Source organism: Mus caroli, chromosome 2 (genome assembly GCF_900094665.2).
Source record: "Mus caroli chromosome 2, CAROLI_EIJ_v1.1, whole genome shotgun sequence".
Taxonomy (NCBI): Eukaryota; Metazoa; Chordata; class Mammalia; order Rodentia; family Muridae; genus Mus; species Mus caroli.
This window is the reverse complement of record NC_034571.1, coordinates 155,447,474-155,468,809: the sequence shown is the minus strand read 5'-3', so window position 1 is coordinate 155,468,809 and position 21,336 is coordinate 155,447,474. Positions and strand designations below refer to the sequence as shown.

At 47.8% G+C, this 21,336-nt stretch overlaps 1 protein-coding gene across 3 annotated transcripts; it reads right to left on the bottom strand.

The window, feature by feature from the left end:
• Positions 1-4,550: 4,550 nt before the first annotated feature.
• Ttpal (alpha tocopherol transfer protein like) lies at positions 4,551-21,096 on the bottom strand. 3 transcript variants are annotated; one of them, XM_029474349.1, is made up of 5 exons: positions 20,996-21,096; positions 15,735-16,200; positions 11,658-11,851; positions 9,721-9,831; positions 4,551-8,197 (listed from the first exon to the last, which is right to left on the bottom strand). In XM_029474349.1, exons 2-5 carry the CDS (start codon positions 16,180-16,182, stop codon positions 7,919-7,921), a joined length of 1,032 nt encoding a protein of 343 aa, XP_029330209.1. In that variant the 5' UTR covers positions 16,183-16,200; positions 20,996-21,096; the 3' UTR covers positions 4,551-7,918. The 3 variants fall into 3 exon arrangements, with proteins under 3 accessions (XP_029330209.1, XP_021012218.1, XP_029330210.1); XM_021156559.1 differs by having other exon boundaries at positions 15,735-16,197; XM_029474350.1 differs by having other exon boundaries at positions 11,676-11,851; positions 15,735-16,197; positions 20,996-21,081.
• Positions 21,097-21,336: the final 240 nt, after the last annotated feature.

Genomic DNA, 21,336 nt, shown 5'->3' with positions numbered 1-21,336 from the left:
TCAGTCTCAAGAGAATTCTTCATCACGTGCAGAACTGTACACAGGCATGAAATACTGGTGTTTTGAGTAAGCCTGTGGGTCAGAACTGGATATAGTTTTGAGTTATCTCATGCCAGATGAGTCCACTTGATATTTCATCACAGACTCATCTGTAGATTGAGGGCCCTGATTCAGATGAGTGGCATGGTCTAGGAATTCATCGAAGGCAACAGCAGAGGCTGGCTACAGCTGGGGAAACTAGTTGACCCAGCTTGAATTAGCTTCCTTTCTAGGTCAGCGGATTTCAGTCTGTGGATCACTGCCCCTCTGCAGGGGGGTAGTGGGGGGGTGTTGTTTTTGAACAACCCTTTTACTGGGGTCTCCTAAGGTATTTATATAACCATTCATAACACTAGCAAAATTACAATTCTGAAGCAGCAGTGAAAATCATTTTATGGTTGGGGTCACCCCAGCTTGAGGAGCTACTTTAAGGTTGGGGAGGTTGAGAACCACTGGTCTAGGCGAGTCTTTGCTTGTTTGGAAGTAAGGTCTTGCTCTAGGCTGTGCTAGCCCAAACTCACTCTGTAGGTCAGCCAGCCCGCCCTCTTCTGCTCCCTAAGCACAGGTGGACTGTGGACAGCAGCCACCACCCCCAGCTTCAAATTTTATCTTTATAACCAAAGGCACTGCTGAAAATGGCCTTTGGAAGCCAGGGATGGTAGTGTACATGTATAATCCCAGTTACTGGGGCTGCTAAGGCAGGAAGATCACAAGTTCTAGGCCTGACTTGGCTCTAGGTCATGTTTCAACATGAGCTGAATACGGAGACTATATCTTTTTTTTTTAAAGAATTATTTAATTATTTTATGTATGAGTACACTGTAGCTGTCTTCAGACACACCAGAAGAGGGAATTGAATCCCATTACAGATGGCTGTGAGCCACCATGTGGTTGCTGGGAATTGAACTCAGGAGCTCTGGAAGAGCAGTCAGTGCTCTTAACCTCTGAGCCATCTCTCCAGCCCCAAGGGAGACCATATCTTAAAATTAAAAAATAAAAGAAACAGAGACATGTAGCTTAGTGGTGCAGTGTTTGCCTAGCATGTATGAGGTGTTAGGTACAGTCTCCAGTAATACTCCTTTCTCCCTATAAACAATCTATGGTCCTGGTTATTGAAAGCCTAGACCAAATCATAACAGATCTGACTATAAGCAGGACAGCCGTTTTTTTTTTTTTTTTGGTTTTTTTTTTTTTTGGTTTTTCGAGACAGGGTTTCTCTGTGTAGCCCTGGCTGTCCTGGCACTCACTTTGTAGACCAGGCTGGCCTCTAACTCAGAAATCCGCCTGCCTCTGCCTCCCGAGTGCTGGGATTAAAGGCGTGCGCCACCACGCCCGGCTAGGACAGCCGTTTTGTCTATGACAAATCCTTGTTTGGTTGTATTTTTCTTCTTACATAGGAACAAAATTAAGTATGTTGCTAACAAGTGATCTCTGGGCTACTACCTGGCAGCCTGTGCCAGGCCTGTGCTTATTATTAGCAGGGATTGCAATTCATCTCTTTACACCTTTTATATTGGCCCATCCATCCTGTTACCCAGGTACAACTTAGTAGTCTACACAGTGATGTCCTGGTTTCTGCTGTCTTTCTTAAGCCTGTCTTCAAGTGAAGAATAATATATCATGTGGCTAGCATGCACAAAGCCCTGAGTTCACTCTTTAGCACTCTGCCCCCCAAGTCATAGAAATAGCTACATTTGCCAGCAGTGATTTAGCAGTATCTGCTAATATGCAGTTGGTGTTTACCTCTTTCTTTTCTTTTTTTTTTTATTTTATTTTTCAAGACAGGGTTTCTCTGTTTAGCTCTGGCTGTCCTGGAACTCACTCTGTAGACCAGGCTGGCTTTGAACTCAGAAATCTGCCTGCCTCTGCCTCTCAAGTGCTGGGATTAAAGGCGTGCACCACCACTGCCTGGCTTACCTCTTTTCTTTTTCATAGCTTATAAACTGAGGCTTAGAGAAGTGATTTGCCCAACGTTACCCAGGAAATGGCAAAGCAGGAAAAAAAAAACCTCAGGTTTGACTTAAAGATAGACCTCATTGCTCCTGGGCCCACCAAGGTATAGAGACACGGCAGGGTGTGTGGAGGAGTGTGGGGGGGGGGCAACTCCCCACATTTATATCACCCGAGTAGGCACTAGTATGTTTTCCTTTGAGACAAGATCTCACCATGTAGTAGTCCTGGCTGCATAAGAACTGATAACAGACCAAGGTAGCCTCAAACTCACAAAGCTCTGCCTGCTTCTGCTTCCTGAGAGTATGGCCTGGCTTGTCACTAGTATCTTAAGGTCTTATCTATAGCGACTAGTATCTATTCAGGTAAGGTCGTGAACATTTTTTTTTAATACCTTAATGAAAGTGATTCCCTAAAAAAAAATATTACAGCCGGGCGTGGTGGCGCACGCCTTTAGTCCCAGCACTCGGGAGGCAGAGGCAGGCGGATTTCTGAGTTCGAGGCCAGCCTGGTCTACAAAGTGAGTTCCAGGACAGCCAGGGCTACACAGAGAAACCCTGTCTCGAAAAACCAAAAAAAAAAAAAAAAAATATATTACTACCTTTTTACCTTTTCTTATGATGCTGAGGGTCAAAATCTTTCTGGCCACTGCTTTTTACATATTGATCATGTGCCCCATCTCTAAGTCACAACCCTAGCCCTACTTACCCATCTTAAATACAAGCACATAAAACTTTTACTGCCAGTGACTGTGGCAATGTTCAACCAGTGCCACGTGCTTAAGCAAAGTTCTGCCTCATATCAGGGAGAAGTATTGTTGATCCTCACAACTGCCTTAAAGTGGAGGTCAAGTGTCAGGCTGTTCTCATCCTAGAGTGAGAAACAGGCTTCCCCAGAAAGACGCGCTTGGAGGGCTGGCTCTGCTGTGGTATGTGTACTTACCTGTTGCATCATCAGACGCTAGCAGCAAGCCTAGATCCTGTGCTAGAGTTTTTCAACGTACTCAACTGTCATCCCAGGTAGGCTAGTCATGAGGACCCAGCTGCTCTCTTCTGGGGCGTTATGTCCCTTATATAAACAAACAGCAGGTAGCAGCTTAGTATGTGACACACAAGCCCCAGCCCAGTACTCTTCATAGTCTGTACCTGTGTATAAAAATGTTAGGTTACAACTTCAGTCTTGGGTGGAAAACTTGGGGAAGTAGGCAATGAGGCCACACTCCCACTGAGGACATCATTATAGTCAGCAGAGGGTCATCGTGTTCTACCCTTCCCCTAGTCTCTGTAGACAACTAATGGTTGCTAAGGGAGAGACATTTTCTTCAGGAGTGTAGCCACAGGCAAATGGCACGTACTCCTGTAAGTAACCCTAACCTAACTCACTGGTTCACACCAGAAAAGGCCTGAGTAGAAGAGGGACTAGTTAGGAAAGTGGGATCAGTGGGAAGGAGAAGATAAGAGACAGTAAGGAAATAAACATGAATACACCGCATGCATGTATGAAAATGTTATAAGGAAGCCATTATGTGTACTTAGTGTATGAAATGAACCCAAAGGAGCTAGGCCTGGTGGCCCGTGCCTGTGATCTCATCACTTTGAGAGGTTGGGATAGGGTTGCTCAGTCATCCTGGACTATAGGGGTAAGAAAAAGGTACACCGAAGCACACATGTGACCCCAGCACTTGAGTGTGGAAGCAGGGGGATTGTAAATTCAGAGTCATGCTTGGTTAATTTTTAAGTTTGAGATCTGATTGGACTACATAAGACCCTGTCTCAAAAAACAAACTCAACTAATACAAAAAACCATTTCCCACCCCCACCCCCAAATGTATTTCCAGAAAACAACCCAATTTCTGATACTTTTTTTTTTTTTAAAGGAATGGAGTCTCACTTCTTAAAGCCTTTTGACTAAGGTCTAATGGAGAGATGGTGGTCTGGCTGTTGTCCAGTTTCACCCTAGACCTCAGCCTCAGCTAGAATAGCAGGGACTAAGGCATATGCCAGTTTATTTGGCTCACTGTTTCTCTGATCCTTCCCTCTCTATCCTCACCAGGATTGGTTACATGAGTATAAGAAGGAGAAATGTGTGCCACTAAACTCCATCATGTCCTCCTGATACAGGATCCAGTCAGACTGCCTGGCTAATTAACATTTGTGGGCCCCATTTTTCTCAAGGAGGCAATACACTTCATTTATGGTGTCTGAAGATTGAAATGAGATTATGTGCTCTGTGTACTTGGCACACATGTCCAGCCCATAGGTGCTCTTTAGGAACCATTAGTTTTCATTGGAAGGATTCAGGATCAGTCCAGAGAAATAGCTGTTTTGGAAACTGAAAAATGTATAATGTCTCTACCACTGTGCAAAGCTAAGTCCATTTCCCTTCATATACAACTGGTGTGATCTTCAGTGGTAGCCAGTGTCTGCCACGTGCCCCTCCCAACCTCATCTAGAGGGCAGGAAGCTGTCCCTGGGCCCGTGGTTAGGAAACCTGTGTCTATCCAGGTCACCAGGACTACATAGTGAGACCCTGTCTCAGGAATAAAAACCACAATGCACTCAGCTTTCCAGGGGGTTTTATTTTGGAGACCCAGTCATGCATACTAAAATTACATATTTTCACCACTTAGAAAAATGCACTAGAAAAATAAACTTTTGGTCAAAACACTGAAGTAGGTGAATCCACCATATGTGCCTATACCCAAAGCCAAACTGAATTTCAGTTTGAAGTAAGGGATGTGACCGGGGACTAAAATGGTGGCCTGGACTGGTCAGGAAAATAGCCCAGTTCCCACCCATCAGAGAGGGTGTCTGAGGTCTTGGCCACTGAGGAGTTTCAAGTCTTTTACCTGTTGGGTCCTCTGTAATGTGCCGAGAAGCTGAGGCACATCCACAAGAATCCAAAGCGGCTACCACTAACTGCCTGATGGGAAAAGATGGAAAACCAGTAAATTTGGTCACAAACCAGTAAATGTGACTCCAGCTGCAAATTCCACTGGGCCTTCCTGTGGAGCAAGTTCCCGCTGAGAAGAAGCATTTGATGGTGCCTCTTGCATTTTGAAGCTGAACATTTCTGAGTCACGAGAGCAGAAAGCAGGTTTACAAAGGGAACAGACTGCAGTACTGAGCCTTACCAAGATGTCTCCCAACAGCTCATGTGTCTGGTGTTCCTGCCTAACATGACCACAGCACAACTACACTTCTATCAACTGAGTTAGCCTTTTCCTTCCTAAAGGAGGTGTCATGAGAAAACCCTTGATGCGGTATTCTAATACCACAGCACCAGAGTAGCTAGCTGTTGCTGCCCAACTGAAAAGCAAGTTCCAGGAATGATCGCAAGAGTGAGATGACATCTACCCAAAGTGCCTGCTAGGTAATAAAGCCATTTCAAGTATTCAGAGGAAATGACCCCAGTCCTCCAACTCCGAAGAAGCTGCCCCATAACCTGTGATGCTTACAAACCTGGGATGAAATGTGAGCAGTACAAATCCACCTGTGCCTGAAGCCAGCACTTTTACTGTAGGTTTTATCTGTATTCCTGCATGAAGGCAGAAAACGTACATTTCTAGGAAGCTGAATTGCCTAGAAGTCTGTAGCGGACTTGAAGAAGAAAATTCCCATATCCCTACACTAGGACATTTCAGCACCAGGCAAAGTATAGCATCCTTATGGCCAGAGTCGGTCAGGAACAGGATTCAGAGTTTAGCATCCAAGCCCCTGTCCAGCACTCAGGGTGTTAATGTTCTATCCCTTTCTCTTCCAATACCACATGACCTTGAATTTAGGAAAAGTGGACTTCCAGCTGTCTGTGAAGCGTCTAAGCACTTTACCCTCAAGTCAGATACTCCCGGGTTCTTGCTCACTTGCTGGCTCCACCAGTGTGCTTCCCGCAGGTGAGGCCTTCGTCTCCCCTGCTGCTCAACATCAGAGTTGCTTTATTTTGCACCAGGAGGTCCTGGTCTCACAGCCTGCTTCAAAGCTGAGGTGCCAAGATGGATCTCTAGAGTCCACAAGCATTAGCGAGAACATAGCAGAGCCAGCCTCCTTAGAGGCTTGATGGAATGGCTCCCTCTTGGCCTAGCCAGAAAGGCCTGGCAAACAGGTAACATTTCTGCTCTGAGATTTCTCCCCAAGAGACTGTTTGTCCCTTTGTTAAGTCAGGAGAACTAGTCAGGTGACACAATTTAAATTCAGGGAACCTAGTGGGACGGAGGTTTTCCCGTTGTTTTTTCCTTCTGCCTTCTCCTGACCACCTAAGAAATCTTCTAATAAGGCTCTCCCATTAAGGCTGCGGGGGCCAGCATGGGTCTTTTCAGGAGTCTAGGAGGCCAGGAGCTAAATCAAATAGCAGAAACTCAGCAGCAAATGATCTCAGTGGGCAGTCAAGAGGGGTAGATTGGCCCTAAAGCTTAGCCAGGACCTAAAAGATCAACGATTAGCATCTAAGGTGAAAAGAATGTCCCATAGAATTGGCATTATTGAGGTAAGTCTCCATAAAGAGCTTCTGTAGACATTTTGGGAAATGCTGTTAAGGGTGGAACAGCTTAGTAACAACCGGCTGACCTTTGATCTCCAAGCACTGTGTGTAAGCTGTATGCAATGCCTGCTTAGTCTAGGAGATGTACAACCAACAGTACTTGACACTATAATACATAGTGAATACAAAGGGAACAAGTCAAAAGCCAGGAGATAAATCACCTCACTCAGTGCTTGAGTTAAGGCTAAAACCTTGTCAGGTGTCTAAAATACCCAAACACAGAGCTGACATTCAGTCCAAGTGGTCTTCCCATACTAGACTCCTGTGTGTCTGAGAGGGCAGGGCCCCCAGGTAAACCAGCAATAGCCTGCTCCTGTATGTTTCCAGGACAAAAACAGCCCAAATCTGGCAATTACTGTGGCTGTTTCTAATATAGTATGAATGTCTCCAGTGTGGAAGGAGTTTGTATGAGATCTGGTCAGCCTCACCAAAGCCATCCCTTTCAAGTTTACCCATTATTCTGCAAAGGCAGTTGGCCTCCACCAACTCCCAGGAACATACTAGTTTCTTTAAAGGGCGGGCCAGATGGTGATATTCCTTTACATAAGGCTGTATTCATACTACAACAAAACAAAACAAAACAAAAAGATCCAACCACCTCTAGGTAATGTCTTCCCAAGCAGAAACCTAACACCTTCAGCAGCCACAAAGACCCTCATTCCATGTAGCCTCACTTAGAGATGACAAGCTGAAGCCTGTGTCTTGTCAGTCATGCGACCTGACTCCTGGTCCAGATGCTTTTAGCCGCACAGTCCTAGAATCCAGTATTTGATGTTGACCTACATGATTCCATGGAGAACCAGAGCTAAGGCTTTATGGGCTTGGGGAAAGTTTCTATTGCAAGATTCAACCCTGGACTCCCAGGAATGCTTTGAAGCCTCTGGGTTCCAAATTTGATCTTAAGTACTACCTGGGCCTGGGGTTTCTACCACTCAGTTAGTGCTTCCCAAGCCCAACAATGACAACTGGGGCCTGGACCTTGAACTTTGCTGATGGGCAAGAGGTCAACACCTAGGGTTTATGGGAAAGAGACTCAAAAGTCTTACGTGTGGCCACCTCTCAGGGTTGGCGATTGTTTCAGAGTTGTGTTCAGTCAAGTTGTCTTCTCCTGGTCACTTCAGAGTGACTTTGACCTTAGTTCTTTCCAAGATGCATAAGAAACAGTTAGATACAGCTTCCAGAGTAACAGCTGCAAACTCAAGAGTACACCAGGGCAATTTCCATGTCTTCCCTGGAATAACTCAGTCAAAGGTCTGCCTGTGATGGGCGTGCCTTAAATCTCTGCAGGCAGCTCCGTGCAGAGGGATGGAGCAAGACAGAGGTTCTGGCATCTCAGCCTGTGCATTTCTAAGGAAGGAAAAGAATCACACACGGTGACTCTCCCGAAAGAGGGCTAATAGCAGGAGTAGAGCTGGGACTTCATGGCTCGCATGGAGTCATCGCACTGTGCATCTGAGATCAGCCCCTCAGGTAGCAGGGGCTGGCCCAGGAGGTTGTCGCAGGCAGGCATGGGCTGGCAGAACTCTTTCACAAAATCCTCCTCTGAGGCCAGCAGCACAGCGTTCCAGGAGGCAGTGTCCAGCTCCCCAGCTGTGCCCCCGTACTCCTTGGGGAGGATATTCCTTGGCAGGTTTGTGTGGAGAGAGTTCAGGTCAGACCCATGGAGGAAGAACTAAAACAGAACAGTATAAAAAGCACAGTCAGCAGCCGTGATCACGGGCACAGGATTGTGCCCTTCCACATGCCATCATGGGGTTGGGGGAACATGAGGACCCACTCCTTCCTCGGAGGAGACATTTTCTTCAGTGTTCAGGCCATTTAAGTGCCCAAATTCTTGTAAATGGTCCTTCATTCATGATATTGTAAATAACCCTAGATAAACTCTTTGGATCACTAAAACAGACAAAACACACATGAAAGTAGAAGGGGCTGTAGAGAGGAAGAGGCTCAGGAGTGTGAGGAGGACAAGTCACAGGGAATGAAGATGGCACCATGCAGCTGAGTATCATATTAACATGTTAATTGTGCTGGATTTTGTCAACTTGATACAAGCTAGAATCCTATGAGGTGGGAGAACCTCAACTGGGGAAAGGCCCCTATCAGACTGGCCTGCGGGACATTTCCCATCCCTGTGAAGGTGGTTCTGGGTGTATAAAATAGCGAATGGGGGTAAGCTTTAAGGATCAAGCCAGTAAGCAGCATTCCTCCAGTCTCTGGTTCAGCTCTTCCCTCATGTTTTTGCCTTGGGATCCTGCCCTGCACTTCCTGCCTTGGCTTCCCTCAGTGGACCATGATCAGGAATATGGAAGCCAAGGTGCTTTTGGTTATGGGTTTATCACAGTAATAGAAACCAAAGATACTAATAAAAATATTCTCTAAGCACAGATACCCATGTACTGGGGGAATCAGTAGCGAGTCACTCTCCCTGTGGCAGGTGCTCAGATAAACATGTGCTGAATACAGAGTTCCCCAGGTGCCTGTAACACTTTAATCCTCCAGTGCACACCCCACCCAGTGCACCATCAGTCCAGCCATGATGCAACTAACTCATTACCACCTCACCAGTCCCATGCCACCACCATTTCTCAGAGCCTCCCATCAGCCTCCTACTTGGCCTCTCAGTTTGGAGCCTTGTCCCAGAACAGTCCCCTCCTTTCAGTATGGTTTAGGTAAGGTCACTGTATGCTCCCATCTTACAGGCCCACAAGGCCTGTCACAGACTGGCCCTTTGGTTTCTCAGGCTTCATCCACCTGTCTCCGCATTACTTAGCCCTAGCCACACCAGCTTCCTACCTGTTCTACCTGCGTTCCCAGCAACCGTATGGTGGCTCACAACCATCGGTGGTGGGATCTGATGCCCTCTTCTGGTGTGTCTGAGGAGAGCGACGGTGTTCTCATATATATAAATAATGGACAGATAAATCTTTAAGGAAAAAAAAAATATCTTGCCTTCATCCTAGGCTACATGAGGCTCCATTGTAAACACAACATTCTGGTCCTGTTCTCCCTACTGACAAACAATGTATTCTGACCAGTTGCATCTGCCCGCTAGAGAAAGGATGGCTGTTTCTCTGTACCATAAGCTTTCCAAATTAGTTCCTGGACAAAATGATGTTTTAGGTGTCACAAAAAAAATCGAGAAAGATATTTTAAAGAGTATTTTAAAAAGTATCATGTTCAAAGTACCTCACTTACCCTGTTAGCAATTTTCTCCTTCAGAAATGGTTTTATGATGGCGAAAATGCCCTTAAATATCCGAGGTTCATTCACTATGTGAACTGCTTTTATCCGAATGGGGAAGCCATCCTGTGTGTGAGAAGAGCGCCTTGTTAGGAAATGTCTACTACCTGCATACCATCTCCTCTTCAGCTCCCCTCCCCATCTAAACCATAATAGGCCCTGCGGAGGTCTGGTATGACTCTCAGAGCCGCCCCAGTGTGAACAAGCATGGGCAAATTGTGAGGAGGTCTGGGTCAGAAGAGCTAGGCAAAGAGGTGGGGAGCCTCTTTTACAACAGCAAACCAAGGCCCAAGTCCACAGAGAAAGTGCTGGGAGACAGTGGGCCTTACTGGTCAGAGCTGCCCCGAGTGCATTCCCAGGGTGCATCAGATATGGCATGGAGCAGGGCTGCTGTCAGATATGGCATGGAGCAGGGCTGCTGTCAGATATGGCATGGAGCAGGGCTGCTGGGGAATACACCGCAAGCCAGGGGAGTGTTGTGACCCACACAGTCAAATAGGTTTCCTTAGCCTTGCCTGGTGGCTCAAGCCTGCAATCAAAGCTATGCAGGCAGCGGAGATGGGAGGGTTATGAGTTCAAGGCCTGCTTAGAATACAGAATGAGGTATCCCACATAGGCTTGGACATCTCATCACTTGGTCCACTTGGTCGCTCTATTTGAGAAGTGGCCTCCTGGAGGGAGCATGGCCCTGGGGACAGGCTTTGAAAGCTCACAGCCCCACACTATTCTTCCTGCTCTCTGATTTGTGCATTTGACTTCCTGTCCTGCCACAAGGTTGGACCCTTGATGCCAGGCTTCCCTGTCCCGTCATGGACTCTTATCTCTCTGGAACCATAGCAGAAAAAACTTCCTTTCCTGTAAGTTGCCTTGGTCACGGTGTTTTATCATAGCAACAAAAAAAAAAAAAAAAGGAAATAATATACAGAATAAATAATTCAAGGCTAGCCTGGGCTCCTTGGGGAAACTCTGTCTCAAAATAAAAATGTTTTTTTGTTTTCTGGGTTTTTTTGTTTGTTTTAATGGCTAGGCTGTGGCTCAATAGTAGAACCCTTGCCTAACATGCAGAACTCTAGGTTCAATCTCCAGGTCTATTCAGAAAAGAAATGTTTCAGGCTGGAGAGATGGCTCAGCGGTTCAGAGAACCGACTGCTCTTCCAGAGGTCCTGAGTTCAAGTCCCAGAAACCACATGGTGATGGCTCACAACCATCTGTTATGGGTTTCCGATGCCCTCTTCTGGTGTCTAAAGACAGCTACAGTGTCCTCATATAAATAAAATAAATAAATCTCTAGTAAAAAAGAAAAAGAAAGAAAGAAAAGAAAAAACAGTAGAAGCTAAGACATTCAACTTTACAGTGATGGATGGATCATGGATCTGTGAGACAAGAGGATTAGGCCAATCTTTGGCTACATGTCAAGTGTGAGGCCAGCCTGGACTACAAAAAACAAAATAAAATGATGACCAATGCAGAAGTGCTTGGTTTAAGTGATTCAGTTCACAGTAGGGGCCTGCACACTGTAGATTCAATGATGGGCAGCACCCAAGGGGCAGCCCAGTGAACAAGGGCTCAGTCTTCCACAGCTCGTGGCACATGGAGCAGGCTGTATATATGTTCTCTAGGTCTCAGCTGCCCTATCTATCAAAAAGGGAAATAAATTCCTGCCTGCCTCAGGGTGCTACCTGAAGGAATGATCTGTAATGACAGCAACAGGGCTCTGTGAACCGTTAAGCACAGATGAGAGGGTCCTTCTGCAGGTTGAAAGGACTAAGATTACCCTCACTGCTTGTGGGAAGTGGGGTCTGTGTCGTCCTCCATCAGATGGTAGGAAGTGGACAGGGCTATGGGGAAAGCAAAGCCCCACAGCAGGGGCATGCGGTGACCAGGGGCCATACCTGAAGGATGCCAATCACCTTTTTGGCTATAAAAGGCCCAAAATGAGATGCTTTTGATAAGCTCACTCCCTTGTAGTCGGCAAGGATAACAATCCCGTTCACCTGGGTCTCCTCGGACTGAATGAGTTTTTCTAATGTCAAGTATACGGCTCGGATGTTCTCGGTAATTGGGTAGTTGCTTGGTATCCATCTGTCTGTGGTCACAAGAGATGGACAGTGTTACGGAACAAAGATAAACCAGTGCTCAGAGAAAGATGCATCTTCTAAAGCCTTGGTTTCCCAGTGGACGAGAAAGGCACTCTTGGCCCCACGGTCCTGCCTGCCCGGCAGCCGATCTTCCCTAACTTTCCCAACCCAGCGGAACATCTGGGTTAGATAAAAGCACCACTGGCTGTGAGGTTAAAAGCCTGAGCTCTGAAGTCAGGTGTGGTAGCCTCCGACCTTTTCTAGCTATGTGATCTCGGGCAAGATGTTTCAGCACTCTGAGCCTGTCTCTTAAGTAAACAGGTAAGGACCCCTGCCCTCCTGGCCACCTCTACTTCCTGCTGTTACATTGCCACAGTGACTGCCTATTCTACCCACACAGGCTACACAGAACTGACTTGACTGACGACTCCAGGGCAGGTGAGAGATGGGGACTGGCTGGTCAATCTGGTATGACATCCTAGCCAGAGTATGTGGTCTAAACCAGGTCACCCAGAGCCTGACTTAATCTAGGGTGTGGTTCTTGGGAAAGGGAAGCTCTCTCCTCCCTCTCAGAGCAGCAGTAAAGCGGTGGACCTGAAATCCAGGAGCCCAAGCCAAGGCTGGCAGAGATGGAATCACCTCTCCAATTCAGTCCCACCAAGATTAACCGAACCCAAATGCCACCTGAATAAAGGAGTTCTAATTACAACTGGTCTGGGTTGGCTTTCAAGCATTTGTCGTTTGCCATGTAAAGAGTGAGCCCCCACTCACCCACCCCTCCAGCGGTGTGGCAGGATGGAGCACAGCCATGCTCCACAAGGCCTCTCTTCCAACTCCTGCTGGCAGGATGCATGCTTCGTTGATATTCCCATATTTAATGACTCTTCTCTTTGGGAGAAGGGTAACCATGACAATGCTATTTTTGACCATTTTTCTGGCAGGGGTGGGGAGGTTGAGCTGGAGTCTTAACTCTGTAGCCCAGGCTGCCCTTGAACTTTCAGCAAGCCTCTTGAGTGTTGGGATAATAGGTATGGGCCACCATGCCCAGCTGGTAACTACTATTCTCAGAAAATCTTCACCCAGCTCTTGTCAGGGGCTGTGGTTCACACCGGCACCCTCAGCACTTGGCAGGAGCTGAAGTCTTCTTCAGCTCCATAGAAAGCTCAAGGCCAGCCTGGGCTACATGAGACCCTGTCTCAAAAAAAAAAAAATCACCCCCTAAATGCTGGGGGAGGGGTCCCTAGTCCTCAAGTAAGTGGCCACTGGAAAGACCCCACCCCACGCTCAGGTAAATAACCCCCAACCTATGCTCACAATACAAGCAACTCTACTGAAATGCAGCAGGCTATTCCCAGCCACCCGCTCCCTGCGGAGGTGGGGCCTGGGTGGGCACGAGTATTGAGGGCTTCTAGGGAAGATGGAGCTTGGGGATTCTGAGGTGGGGGTGATAGAGGATAATGGGAGATTGTGATCAAAGTATATATATATATATATATATATATATATGTATATATATATAATCATGGGAGATACATTAATAAACAAAAGTTCATTTTGCTAGCAATGGATATTTTTGGATATGTGTGTATAATACACATGCCCAATTATGTGTGAGGGGACACACGTGCCATAGGGCATGTGTGAGAGTCAGAACACAATCCTAGATCGTCACTTCCCTTGGGTTCCAGGGGTCTGAATCAGGCCTGTGGGGCAAGTGCTCTTACCTACTGAGCTATCTTACCTGTCCTATGCGAAATTCTCATAACAAATCTTTGCCAAACTTGGTGATTAATGTTCGTGTGAATTAAGCCTGCTGTATATAACATCCCACCTTTCAATCATATCTATCTCAAAAATGCTTAGAAAAAGGCAAAACAAAACCCAGTTTTATTAAAACACAGCTGCATAGGTAGGCTTCCTCCTAAGAAATTGGGTCAGCAGGGAGAGGTCTAGATCTCATCCAAACACAAGGACAGAATTCATCTCACAGGCTCAGCAGCTACAAGCCAGGAGGCGTGGTCAGCCATCCTGGTGCATCTGACCATCTGATAACACTTTTATGAAGTGAGCTCACAGCAGCAAGACAAAGCTTGCTGGCTGTTTTCTAGGTCTCTTGCTGCTCAGAAATCTGCACTGTGTATTTTAAAATAAACACCTAATTTCGGAAAGTGCCTAGCGCACAGGTAATGGGGCTCCAGCTGTCTGACATGCGGTGAGGGGTGAAGAAGGGTCTAGACAGGAAGGACTGTGTGTAACAGGCTAGAAGGACATGAGAGGCATCCAGGAGAGAAACCTGGAGGCAGCCACTCGGCAGACACCCTGCAGGTGACTGCAGGCAGAGGCTGCCAGCACGCTCACTTCATTTCCAGCTACAAGTGTTGTCATCTACCGCTCATCTCTCCTGGGCGTTGCAATGAAGGGAACTGTGGGGCTGTGAGTGGAGTGAAGGCCCAGCCTCACCTGCCCTGGTGCCCCGGGAGACAGAGTTAGGGATCAGAAGGCTGGAGTTTACTGGCTAAAACATTTCTAAATTTTCCCTCTTTTAGCTTCTCCTAGGGTCACGATTATAAATGTTCTCTGCAGGGAGCTTCCCCTGCTGTAAATGACTGTACCAAAGAGCTGAGAAGAGCCACCAGACAGGTAGAGGACGGTGCTTTTCATTATCTTTCCTGATAGCTAAGTTGCCACCTCCTCTCTACTGTTCGACAGTCCCATCAGTGGACTAGAAAGTGGGGTGAGCAGATGTGAGGATGCCTGTTTACCTCTGAGTCTACCATGGTCCTCTGAGTAACATTAAAAAGATACACTTTTGCTTTAAGTTGGGCATGTGCTTTTATGCTTTTTCCAGCATTGGGGAGACAGAGGCAGGTATAGCTCTGTGAGTTTGAGGTCAGCTTGTTTTAAATTACAATTTCCAGGACAGCTAGGGCTACATAGAGATCCCTTTTCTCAATAAGTATATATATACATACATATACATATACATATATATATATATATATATATATATATATATATATATATATAGAGAGAGAGAGAGAGAGAGAGAGAGAAGAAAAAGAAAGCTACACCAAGAACCACTATGAAGTGCTGGTACCAGTGATTGAATCAAGGGGTTCTGATCACAGCTCAGTGGTACAGTCCTGTCCAGCAGGTGCGGGCCAGGGTTACATTCCCAGCACGGAAATGAAAAGGGTAAAAATATAGTGATTCTTGTCAAGGTTTAACCTAATGGAGGAGAGGAGGGGGAGGGAGGCAGGGAAGAGGCGCCTTTCCAGGCTCTGTCCAGCCCACACTGGCTCACTTAGACCTGTCTGTACTCAGCCCACTGAGAGGAGGCTGGGAGGGGCTGGGCAGGGCGTGCCTGTGTCTGTGGAGAGCAGATTCCTGAGCCCACTGCACTCTCTCCTGAGGAAACTTGAGTTTGATTGACAGAAACTCACTGCGCAGTCAGGCGGCCTGAGAACTGGGAGGGGCCAGCGCTTGCTTTGCTGCCTTTTGGAGGAAAAGCATGAAGAAGCTGTCTGTGCCAAGCAGAGACAGAGCTGGAGGCCTGTGCCCTGGGGGCCATGTTCTTTGGTGCAGTAGATCTGGGAGCTGTTTCTGCCTCATTAGGTCAAGGCTTGTTGTCCTCGGGTAGTCAAAGTGAAAAGAGCTTTGGAGCCAGCCACAGTGATACATACTTAAAATCTTAGCCCTTGGGAGGGAGAGGCAAGAGGGTCAGGAGTTCAAGGCCATCCTCTGCTGCACAGTAAGTCTGAGGTCAGCCTGGGCTGTTTAAAAAAGCTAAAACCAAAAAGGAAAGACCCTTCACTAAAACAAAGAAGTAGGGGACTATGAGAGGAAACGGGGTGAAGACCCATCCCAGAGAGAGCACACGTTCCCCAGTACCTGGTCGGATGCAGAGGACATGGCAGCCCCTGGGGTCCGTGTGGGGCAGCACTGTAAGGAATCCAGAGTTGAGAACGTCCTTCAGGGCTGAAGGCCTCAGGTTGCTGAAGACCTCTGGCCAGCTCCGCCTGCAGCCGTGGTAGTTGACCAGCAGCTGCAGGGCCCGGTCATAATCAAACTTTCGGGCCCTCAGAAAGCGCAACAGGAAGGCATCGTCCAGCGACGTGCTCAGGTATGGGTACTCCTTCCGCACCATGTCTCGGAGGGCCTGCACATCCCGCAGCCTCCACTCGGGCTTCTCCTGCAGCTCTTCCCTGGCTTTGGTGACCAAGTCTTCTGTCAGGGAGCACACGTAGCCGGGAGGGTCCGGTGGAGGCAGTGGCAGCTCATTTTCAGAGAGTGAGGCCACAGAGGGGCTGGTTCTCAGAGAGTCACTTTCTTCTGACATTAGCTATCAGGGTCCCTGCTGACACACAGGCCACAAGTGAGATTAAGAAGGCGAAGCATGAAGCCACTGGTGGTGGTGCGTGCCTTTAATCCCGGCACTCAGGAGGCAGAGGCAGGAGGAGCTAAATGAGTTCAAGGCCAGCCTGATCTACAAGTGAGTTCTGGGACAGCCACAGCTATTACAGAGAGACCCTGCCTCTGGGGGGGGGGGGGGGGGAGAGTGAGAGAGAGAGTCAGTTGATGGTGCAACAGGTAACTTTTGCCACACAACCCTAAAGACCAGAGTCTGATCCCAAGAACCCACAGAAAGCTGAAAGAATTAACCCCATTCATCTTCTGTGCCCTCTCCAGGGACACCTTGGCATGGTACATATTCATGAACTCACATATATGTGTATGCATGTAATTTTTTAAGGTGAATCATGGCTTACACGGGACCCCGGGGGACGGGAAGCTTTCCGATGTGAACTCAGGGAGGTGAGTCCCTAGGAGGAATGGTCGTGATCTCAGTCACATACCTAAGTCACATCCAACAGTGAGACACTATGTCTTCTTGGAAGAGTCTAAATAGAGGCTCATTACACAAATGTGAATGCAAACAGCAAGCAACCCTGGGATTCAAACCCAGTACCAAAAAAAAAAAAAAAAAAAAAAAAAAAAAGATGAAAACACTGGTGAGAATATACACTGAACTCTTTTAGAGAACAGTTTGTCAATACTGAGATGATTCAAGACTAGGCTGGAAGACGGTTCAGTGAGAAAACCACTGCTTTGATCCCCAGTATCCACACAAACGCCAGGGACAGCTGCCTGTGCGTCTGTAGCTCCAGTGCTGGGGAAGGGGAGGGTAGAGACAGGAGGATCCCTGAAGCCCATTGGCCAAGCAGACTCATGAAATAAGTGAGCTCCAGGTTATTAGACTGTCTTAAAAAATGAGCTGGAAAGCCAGCAAGATGGCTCAGCAAATGAAGGCACCCGACAGCAAGCCTAACAATGGGAGTTTGATCTCTGGAACATATATGGTAGAAGAAGGGAACTGACTCCCATGAGTTGTCCTCTGATCTCCATATCTACACTGTGGTATAAACATGCCCCACCCTATCCCATGCAAATTAATAATTGATAAAGACACCCAATGCTGACATCAGAGAGAGAGAGAGAGAGAGAGAGAGAGAGAGAGAGAGAGAGAGAGAGAGAGACAGAGACAGAGACAGAGAGAGACAGAGATAGAGACAGAGACAGATCTTCATGAATTGACATGGAGGAAGACTAAGCCAGAAGAGAATACAGAAAACAATCAGATTTGTGTGGAAGGAGATAAAAAATATTTACCAACAGTTACCTCTAAGAAATAGATCTGAACAACTGGACATTTAATTTTTTAAAACTATACTGGTGTTTGTTTGTTTGTTTGTTTGTTTTGAGACTATGTAGCTCAACATGGTCTGGAACTTGCCGACCTCGTGTCTCAGCCTCTAGATGCTGGGATTACACAGGCATGTGACACCATATTCAGCTTGCTTGAATTTTATTTTTATAATGTAACTTACTACAGTGATCATAGAAATGTGTCAGATCTGCTGCTAAGGACATAGAACCAAGGGGCCCGGCTGTTGTCCCTTCAGCACTATCCACTTAAAGCTAGGCTTTGTACAAACAGCCTCTAATTCCCCCAGTCAGTGAGTGGCCAAGAGAGATGTGGGTACCTCCAAGAGGCAACGGTGGTTCAAGTTCTCTGTCTCTCTGGCTGGATTCTTCCAGGGCCTGGCCTGCTCTCAGAGATTCTTCCTGCCTAAAGCTCCTTCACAGGGGCCAGACCTGCATTACAGACTGAAGGCTCTTCCTTTGTCATCTCCCTTCCCTTTGCTTAGGCAGGCGCTCCAATAAACTCGACACACTGCCTGTCCGTATGTTGGTACTAGGGCTTGACATTGGGCAAGCCTGCAGTCACTCACTACTGAATGGAAAACAAAAGACAGCTGCCCAAGGTGTCCTGGGAATAAGCTAGCCACAGGACTCCCTGGCTGCAGAGCCTAAGCCTCCATCTGTAGGACACTGATCTTCCATCCCATGCTCAACAAGAAAAGCAGGGCTACCTCAGAGTTCATGTACATACCTGTAATGCCCTGGCTAAATTCCTGATCCACTGCAGCCAGTAGCTGAACAGGCCACTCCCTCCAAATCTCAGGGTTGCCCACTCCATCTCTCAGATTCCAACCTCTAAAGCTATATCCTCATTCTGTGCATATTCTGGTCCCTCTCAACGGCATGTTCTTCCTCCAGCTCATCTCAACCCGTACAGATTCACCCTAAGTCCTGAGTGGATGACACACAGGCACCCCACAAATCTCAAATACTTAGGATGCACCTGGATTTCCAGGTGCTGGGGTTGTGGGTGTAAAGAAAAAATTTCCACTTCATTGAGCCCAGTGGAGGGAGATAGGAGACATTTCTAACCATAACAGCCAGTCCATTATTATGAAGAAGGAAAGTGGGAGGTGGGATTAGGTTTGTAATTTTAAATAGGATAGTCAGGCAGCAAGGCTCCCTTAGGTTGACATTTGAGCAAAGATGAGAAGACAGGATATGCCAAACACATCCCATGGTGGGGTGAAGGTATCTGAAAATGCTTGGCTTTTCTGAGAAGTCAGGCACCCAGTGTAGCCCAGTGAAGGAAGCAAGGTGAAAGTAGATGAATTCAGAGGCCTACTGGCGGGTAGTGGTCAGGACGCTGTAGGCCAGTGAGAACCTCAAATTTTTGTGCTGAGAGAGGAGAGGCAGAGCTGGTTTGACATGATCCGATTTCTACTCAAAAGGACCACTCGGTTGTCTCATGATGCACGAGGGGTGTGAAATGGTGGGCCCACCTGCAGCCCCAGCCTGGCTACCTGAGTTCAAACCGTAGAAATGAACTTTCCAAAATCTACAAAACTCCTGTAAAAGTGGAGAGAACTGACTCAAGGCTGACCTCTGAGCTCCATGTGTGTACCATGCCATGAGCACCCACACATCGCAGAAAGTACCAGTGAGAAGTACTTTCATCTTAAACATGTACCTCAGGGAAGTGATGACCGAGAGCCGAGGTTCTCACCCTACCGCTGTGACCCTTTTAATACAGCTCATGTTGCGGTGACCCCAGCCATACAAGTGTTTCAATTGCTACTTCATCATTTTGCTAGTTATGAATCACAATGTCAGCATCTGTATTTTCCAATGCTCTTTGTGAATCGCCACCCACAGGTTGGGAACCACTGGTGTAGAAAGTTCACCAACAATCCAGGCGAGAGGGGACAGTGTACGTGAACTGACTCCTGACTGACTGAGCTGCCTGGGTATGAGCTCTGTGGACTAGCACATCTCCCATTCTTGACATGTGTGTAGGTAATCAGTGTGTGATAGTCAGGTCTTATGCATTAACCTGAATGTAGCACCTAAAAAGCTATTAAGACATATAGGCCCCACATCATAAATATTTTATTTTAATGTACTTTTACAGAGGTGTGCTGAGCAAGGGATGGGACAATCTTGACCTCACGGGATCTGCCCTGGGCTGTTTCCATGGCAACTTGTTTCCAACAGATAGGTGCCTGGAATCCTAATTCATTGCCTGAGATTGACTGCAGTGCCACAGACTATAGAACTAGCCTCAAAGGCCCTCTCCTTTCTCTCCTCCACTTACCAGGGAGGAAAAATTAATAACCCACATTCTTAGAATATCTCACACATGTGACACCCTCTACATGAAGGCTTCTCTCCATGTTAGCTGCCAAGGCCCAACTGCGATATGATCTAGTCTGTAAATCCCTGCCCCCCCCCCTTTCCTCAGGGTGAGTTCCTCCAGGTTTCCACAGAACTGGGTTTCTATCCGTCTTTAGAAACTTTTACTTAGTGTCACAGGTGTCTACAAGGAACTCTTCAGGGTCAGTTCCCACCTAGTCGTTTACCAAAGAATTACTGATGGCCTCCTGTACGTATCAGGCACTGTGCTGACAGATGCTAGGGACACAGCAGAAAACAATAACGCCTTGTCTCGTGTGGTTTACATCATGGACTGATGCAAAGAGGTCCTACAGGCTGAAGGTTCTGCTTTGAATCAAGCTCCCCATTGTACATCCGTTTATTTCTTCCTGGGCGTTAGTTGCTGGAGATAAACCCCAGGGCCTTGGCATATGCAAGGCACCACTCTCCCACTCAACTACACTGTCGGCTCCACATTTCATCTTCACAATAACTGAGCGCGCTGATTATCGTCAGTTGCCACTTTACAAAGGAGGGAACTGACCTCCTACAATGTGAATCACCACTACAGGTCAGAGAATTTGCCTGTGGAGTCACCACAAGACCCAGTGCCGGCTCGTGACAGCACTCCGTCAACATCAGGGGAAGTACGGCAAGCCCTGTCCAGTGAGGCAGAGCAAAGAAGGGTCAAGCCCCACCCTGGTCTCATCATCTCTATCTTCCACCTGCAGCTTCCTGCTGTATCCCCAAGGGCTCAGCAGTGGCTGTCAGCCTCGACAACGACGTGATGGACAGGAAATAAAGCCTGACACCCTCCCCACCTGGAGCCATCTCTCTCTCCGGGGCATCCCCTCTCGTCCACAACAACAGGAGGCAGGAAGCCATCTCTCTCGGAGCCCCAGAGACCTGCGAGCCGCTGACAGCGTCCCAAGGCCCCTACTTCCGGTCTTCGCCCCCTCCCCAGGTGTCCCCATTTCCTGGGGTCTCCCGCCCCTCTGGCCCACTTCCGGCGATCTCGCCCTCTCCGGTCCCTATCTTTGGCCCCTCGGCGCACACCCGGGCTCGTGGGCACTCACCAGCCCGGCGGCGGGCGGAGCGCGGGTCACGGCGGCAGGAGCCTCGGCTGGCAGCGCGCGCAGAACAGACCCGCACTCCCCGGCCGGCCGGCCCGGCCCTCGCGCCGGAAGTGACGCTCGAGCCGCGTGTAGGCGGCGCCCATCCGGGAATGCGCATGAGTGAACTTTGCAGTGCTCACTTGGGGCTTGACACCACCTGGTGGCCCGGGCTGTGCAGCTGAGTTGGGTTTATGGGTGGGGAAACTGAGGCCTCGAGGAGGGAAGCAGGCTGCTTCTCTGGAACACACTGACGTATGCCTAGTGTTCTACATCATTTTCTCATTAAATCGTCTTTTTATTTT